The sequence below is a fragment of the Peromyscus californicus genome, unplaced genomic scaffold (genome assembly GCF_007827085.1).
Source record: "Peromyscus californicus insignis strain IS unplaced genomic scaffold, ASM782708v3 Scaffold_4__1_contigs__length_199733344, whole genome shotgun sequence".
In the NCBI taxonomy this organism is placed as follows: Eukaryota; Metazoa; Chordata; class Mammalia; order Rodentia; family Cricetidae; genus Peromyscus; species Peromyscus californicus.
Genome location: NW_026294562.1, coordinates 132,730,333 through 132,737,684, shown reverse-complemented (window position 1 = coordinate 132,737,684; position 7,352 = coordinate 132,730,333). Strand labels below are relative to the sequence as shown.

The window sequence follows — 7,352 nt, the reverse complement described above, 5'->3', positions numbered from 1 at the left end:
CACGAGGTCTTAGAAACAGACAAAATGGCCCCTGAGTATGATAAGGACACATTCCTGCATTGAAAGTATTAGTAAGATCAGAAATTACTACAGACCATGCTCTACCTTGGTCATGTAAACTTATATCCTTCCTATTCGTAAAAGGCTGAAACCACCATTTGGTGAACCAGAAACTCTTCAGGAAGCTGCCAGACTAAAACTATCTGTGAGAGGAATGAATGGAGAAAGGTGTTTGGTGTGTGTGCTCTGTATTTTATTGTTTCCTTTTATCATAATTGATTAAATCTATCTCTGGTAGCTGACTATAATAGCCAAGATTTTGAGGTCAGACTGAGTGATTTAGTTACACTGTCACCACCATGGTGTGGGTAAACCCTATCCAGTCATTGGTTCAGCAAGCTAGACTCAGGGAGTACTATTCTTTTGGTCTATTATTGGTGTCTTGTCTAGGTTGAGCGGACATTTGTTTATGTCTTCCCAGGAAAAGTCTACACAATGAAGGCTAAGAAAAACTGGGGTAACAATACGTGTATAGAATAATATCTGGGCAGCTAAAATTCCTGGTGAACCATGAAACAAAATTATGACAAAGATAAACAAAGGATGTCATCTCTCTAGCTCTCTGATTTTATTCTATACTGAGCTAGAAAATACTGCTCCTGGTGACACTCTGATACCCTCAGTGAGTAAAAAGGAAAAGTAAACATCATTCACTATGCTTTACGTCTGCCCTCTCCCTGAAGAGCTGTGGATTTATCCTGGGTCAGGTGTATGGAGATCAAAGAGACCAGTCTCCAAACACAGAGATAAATGACTGGAATACTTTGGGGAAGATAAAATGAAGTTGCTGTAGAGTAAAAGCCTTTGAGAAAGCAAAGGATACTGTGGTGTGGTTGTCCTTGTTTTTTTTTAAGGAATGGGAGAGCAGAAAGCAAGTTTGCAGGTCAAAGAACACCTGTTATTCCCATCTTTTGAGGAGAAAAGGTCATGTCACAAGAAACAGACTGTAACCAGCACTTATTCTGAATTAGATTCTGGAAACAATTGATCTTTGAAGCAAAATTTCTTAAGGACTTTTCTCCCCTTCTCTTTCCCATCTTTCCCTTTATTCCTTCTTTCCTTCCTTTCTGTATTAGTCAGTTTTATAGAGTCACAGAGCTTGTGGAATGAATCTCTCTCTCTCATATATATATATATATACATATACACTTACATATACATTCATATTTATATTATATTATTCATATGCCTTTTATTTATTATATAATATTAGAAATATATTACATATGTAATATAACTATTATATACATATTATATATATATATTCCCATATATATAAAAAATTCCCATATTCACATTTATTGGAATGACTTACAGGCTGCAGCCCAACAATGGCTAGTTATTAATGGAAATGGAAAGTCCCAAGACTCTAGTAGCTCCTCAGTCCCATGAGGCTGCATGTTTCACCTGGTCTTCTGTATATGCTAGAATCCTGAAGAAGCACGCTCCAATGCCAGTAAAGGGATGGATGCGCTGACAAGGTGAGGGCAAGCAGGAGACAAATGAATCAACCCTTCCTTTTTCCATGTCCTTATATAGGCTTCCAGCAGAAGGTGTGGCCCAGATTAAAGGTATGCCTTCTAGCCTCAAAATCCAGATCAAAGGCATGTTGTTTTCCTGCCTTAAGATCCAGATCACAAGTGTGCCCACCATTTCTGGATTATAGTTCATAATCCACAAGCTAGTAGAGCTTCTACCATCATGCAAAGTATACAGGAAAGGATATTGTCATTGTTGAAGACTGAACTATCTCATCATAATTTTTTGGATTATGAATAATATCAAACTGTAGTGGGATTTTACCAGTGTGCTCAAAGGAGTTGAGCTCAGTCATGTCTTATTCAAAATTCCAGGAAATTATTGGAACCTTTGCTGTGAAGGAAAGTATTTTTTTCTCTACAGTGCACTTTGGAAATCACAAGCAAGTGTCATAGGGGTATATTCTGATAGTTGGCCTACAGAATGCCTCTAGGGAGAAATAGAAAACTTCACATCGGAATTCACATGGTCTTATGAGTTGAGAATCTGGCCTGAGTTGTATCTTGGAATTAGCCACATAGATGGCATGGCAACCACATGATGAGGGACCAATTCAGAGACAGAACTGGAATCTGTGCTTATGAGACATATTGCATACAGACTCTAGATTCCTGCTCTGGTCTCTCTCTCTCTCTCCTTTTAAAACTTTTTACTACCTTTTTTTAATATCTATTTTCACTTTAGTAGATCAGATTTTTGTTGCCCTGTGTCTTCCAACATTTTTATTTTGTTTTGTTTGTTTGTTGTGATTTGTAAAATATAATTTTCTGAAGAACACAGAGTGTCCTGAAGTTGGTGGTGGTGGCAGTGGGGGAGGGGCTAGTGTATTCGTTACTTTTCAATTCATGTAATAAAACAACATGAACAAGGCAAATTATAGAAGGAATGGTTTATTTGGGGCTTACAATTCCAGGGTAGAAATTTATCCATGTTCTGGTGGGGAACATGACAGCAAAGCAGGCAGCAGGCAGGCAGGCAGGAAGGCAGCAGGCAAGCAGACAGGCAGCAGGCAGGCAGGAAGGCAGGAAGGCAGGAAGGCAGGCAGCAGGCAGCAGGCAGGCAGCAGGCAGGCAGGCAGCAGGCAGCAGGCAGGCAGCAGAGCAGCAGTTGAGAGTTCATATCTGATATCAAGCAGGAGGCAATGAGTACTCTGGGACTCTTGAAACTTCAAGCCTGCCTCAATGACACATCTCTTACAGTGAGACCATATTTTCTAATACATAAACATTGCCACCAACTGAGAACTAAGCTTTCAAACATATGAGCCTACCAAAGCCATTCTCATTTGAATCACCAGTTAGATTATTTGACCCTGTCAACTTGACATGAGCCAGGATCATCTGGGGAGAATATACTTCATCTGCAAAAGTGCAGCCCAGTCACAGTGGGAACACCAGCATATTGGAAATGCTAGGACTGTGGGATGACCACTAAGGACAAGAACAACTGTAGAGGGAGCTGGCCCTACCCCACTGAACAAGTTGTACGTGTGGCAGATAAGAGAGCCAGAGAAGTGGATCTGACCAAGTCTTTTGGACCCCAGAAAGTCATGACTCCCTGATACTGTATATTGAACTAAATATCTCTTTTTCATACCACTGGATGTGGGTTTTGTTTGGTTTCAATTTTTACTGTGCCCTGGTTATTAACTCTTGGTAAGAAATGAGAGACTTGGGATATTTTAAAGAGACTGAATTTTTAAAGTTTTTAAAAAGGCTATGGGATTTTCAAAGTTACACTATGTTTTATATTATGATAGTAACGTGATCTTGGGACAGATAGGAATGGAACAATTATAATTTAATAATGATACCTTTTGGTGTCAAGTTGACAAGGGGTGAACTGTGTTGGTGGCTTTTTTTATGTGTCAACTTAAACACAAGCCAGAGTCATCTGGGAAGAGAGAATTTCAACTGAGAAAATGCGTCTGTCTATCAGATTGGGCTCTAGGACCTGTGGGGCATTTTCATGGTTATGAATTGATGTAGGAGGGTTTGGGCCCAGCCCATTGTCAGTAGTTGGTCAAGGTTGCAAAACAAACAAACAAACACAACAACAAACAATAAGCTTCACAAACCCACAGGGAGAGGAAACTAGTTGGCAGTGTTACTTCTTGGTCTTGGCTTCAGATTTTGCTTCCAGGTTCCTGCTTTGCGTTCCTGTCCCAACTTCTCCCAATGATGGACCATTACTTGGAAGTATAAGATAAAATAAACTCCTTCCTCTTCAAGTTGCTTTTTGGCATTTTATCCAAGCAATAGAAAGCAGACTACATGCTGTCTCAGCCTTCTCAGCGCTAAAATTGCTTGATGTTACTGATTGTATTTCTTAACTCTGTCTTCTTTTCATTCTATTTTGAACCATGGCTCCCTTATCACTTGCTTTAGTCTTATTGTGCTCCTTCTGTACTTAATTCCCCCCTTTCACTTTTCCTTTGCTGTTCTAATATTAATGGCTGGTGTTATTTATCTTAGCCTTTAGCAGACCTACCCATAATAACTAACATATAACTGTTGTAGAATATTATTTTAAAATATGTTACATTTGTTTATGCTGTGGAACATGTGTTTTAATGATGCAAAGATTTGTTCATTTGTTTAACTCCATGAAGCTGTGATTCTTTGCCTGTCGAAAACATTTGATGGTCTAATAAATATATTTGTCAAATAGAAATAAAAAATGCTTCCGTGTTTTGTTTCCACAGGACAGAAAGGGCTATGGATTTGTTCCAGGTTAATATGGATTAGGTTTGATCCTCCTGAACCTTGACAGGTGATATCTATCAGCAAAAGTTGCTTCTGGTCTTCCCAGGACTTGGCCATTATCTCAAATTTTCTCAGGAACCCACCTCTTGGGAATATGAGCATTATGTTCTCCAAACTGCTTTCTGCTGTCTGTGGGTATTGGAAGGCTTTTGGTTAATTGGTAGGTCACGGATGTTTGTTATATTTAGGGAAATATAGGATAAAAAAAAAGACAACTGTTAATCTCAGATATTTTGCATTGGCATGGATTTTGGTATATTGACACAAATTTAAAGTTAATTTTGTTACACTGAATATATGTTTCTACTCCTGTTTGGGGTATCATGCTTATGTAATTCATTTAAAACTCCAAAGTATAAATAAGAAATGAGGTTAGTAGTTAATGTATAATAATTAAACTTGTAGTCATATTAGGTATGCTTTCAAGGTTAAATAGTTATATTTTAGACTAAATGGTCTTCAAACACTTCGAAGACCTGTAAAATATGGCATTTAAAATGTTTTATTAACTTAAGGTTTTTCATGACAATGAGACACATCTACTCCTGGCAACACCAATCTACTTCAGAGAAGATGATGGGTATTGAAGAAACTCCCTATGGAGTTTGCTTTCATCGTGGCAAGATTAGCCACTGGCAAAGAAACTCTTCTTGTCTTTGACTGCTGACAATGTGCTGTACAGATTGGACATGCAGGACACACAGGAAAAAGACTGTTGAACTTTGTCAAAACAAGGCAGAACAGTCCTTCAAGATTCCTGCTTTAGAGATAAGTCTGTCAGACACTCTGCAAGACACAGAGTAAAGCCACTGAAAAACTTTGCCAATACAAGGTAGGACAGTCCTTCAAATTTCCCGATTCACTGAAAAGTCTGCCAGATACTCTATACCTGTAGGCTGAAGATGGATGCCTCAACATTGTAGAGGAACTTTGGGTGACTGTCCAGGCAGCCAAATATCTCTGTTGTTAGATAATATTACATTCTTCTGGGTCTATGATGGAGTTGAAGACTAGATATTTATAGTTGCAGTTTTCCTTAGTTATGATAGAAGGTAAGTTAGATGTAAAACTTTTGGATTCACTAAGATAGGATAGATAATGCATTATTTTCTCTGAATATGCTACGTACAAATGGACAGAATATTGTAAATGTAATTCTTACTTAATACTTGTTTTTGTTGTATATAGTTTTACTATGTTAAAGATAAAACTTTTCTTTTTAGACAAAAGGGGGAAATGTAGAATAACATCTTTTTAGATGTGTTACATTTGTTTATGCTGTGAAACATTTGCATTAATGATGCAAAGATGTGTTGCATTTGTTTATGCTGCATTTGTTTAACTTTGTGAAGCTGTGATTCTTTGCCTGTCTAAAACACTTGATGGTCTAATAAAGAGCTGAATAGCCAATAGCGAGGTAGGTGAAAGGATAGGCAGGGCTGACAGGCAGAGAGCATAAATAGAAGGGGAATCTGGGAGGAAAAGAAGAAAGAGACAGAAAGAGGAATGAGAGAGGAAGGAGGAAGACGTCAGGGGCCAGCCACCCAGCCACACAGCCACCCAGCCACACAGCCATACAGCCAGCCATGGAGTAAGAGTGAAAGTAAGATGTACAAAAGTGAGAAAAGGAAAAGCCCAGAAGCAAAAGGTAGGCAGGATAAAGTTAAGAAAAGCTGTCAAGAAACAAGCCAAGCTAAGGCTGGACATTTACCATTAAGAATAAGCCTCCAGGAGGAAGAAGCCGGCGCGGCCCCGTCAGCAGCCGGCCGCGGCTGTTCTGGAGGACGGTGGCCGCGCTCCTGGGAGCGGGTCTGGGGTCCGGCCGGCGGCCCGAAGGTGCGGCGCCATGAAGCTGTACAGCCTCAGCGTCCTTTACAAAAGCGAGCCCAAAGCGGTGCTGCTCAAAGCCGCGTACGACGTGTCTTCCTTCAGTTTCTTCCAGAGGTCCAGTGTTCAGGAATTCATGACCTTTACAAGTCAACTGATTGTGGAACGCTCGGCAAAAGGCAGCAGAGCCTCTGTCAAGGAACAAGAGTATCTTTGCCATGTCTACGTCCGGAGTGACAGTCTTGCAGGTGTGGTCATTGCTGACAGCGAATATCCTTCCAGAGTGGCCTTTACCTTGCTGGAGAAGGTACTAGATGAATTCTCCAAGCAGGTCGATAGGATAGATTGGCCAGTAGGATCACCTGCTACAATCCAATACACAGCCCTGGATAGTCACCTTAGTAGATACCAGAACCCCCGAGAAGCTGATCCCATGAGTAAAGTACAAGCTGAACTGGATGAGACCAAAATCATTCTGCATAACACCATGGAGTCTTTGTTAGAGCGAGGTGAGAAGCTTAATGACTTGGTATCCAAATCAGAAGTACTGGGAACACAGTCGAAAGCCTTGTATAAAACTGCCCGGAAACAAAATTCATGCTGTGCAATCATGTGATGTAGCCCACAGAGGCAGGCACTGGATCGTCATGTCACATCAGAACTACAGCCCCTGAAGATGAAGCGATACCCTAGAAGAAGACCTGGAGCCAGGCTGACTGGCTCTTTTTATTTTGAAGTTCTCAAGAGGAGTGAAGGGGATGACTTAAGGGTGGGAACATTGACGTTCATATGTGTGCTTGTGACTTTGGGAAAGAATCTGAGGTCCTCAAAGATGTAATGTTGGGAAAATGAAACCATAAACTCTTAAGTGGCTCTTATAGGTGCTGAAGGGCTTATTCTCAGCTAACCCTGGAAGGCTCTATGGGAAGGAATCTTTTTCCTGATCCTTGGTATGACTTAGGATTTCATTTGTGCATTAATAATATTAACTCTCCAGTGAGTGGGGTGGGGGGAGGGAGTCTCGGGTGATAGGGCTGGGTAGGCAGAGTTTGAACACTCCTGAATTCTCCTCTCTTGCACTCTGGGGGTTGGGGGAAGCTCACCATGACCAGCATCAGGACTGTGAAAGGCAGTGGTCACTGGGTCTCCCCTGTTTGGCTT

At 40.6% G+C, this 7,352-nt stretch overlaps 1 protein-coding gene across 1 annotated transcript; it reads left to right on the top strand.

Moving 5' to 3' along the window:
• The first annotated feature begins 6,104 nt into the window (after nucleotides 1-6,104).
• Nucleotides 6,105-7,069, top strand: LOC128125118 (synaptobrevin homolog YKT6-like). Its single transcript, XM_052762147.1, has one exon. The coding sequence runs from the start codon at nucleotides 6,211-6,213 to the stop codon at nucleotides 6,805-6,807; it is 597 nt and encodes a 198-aa protein (XP_052618107.1). The 5' UTR covers nucleotides 6,105-6,210; the 3' UTR covers nucleotides 6,808-7,069.
• Nucleotides 7,070-7,352: the final 283 nt, after the last annotated feature.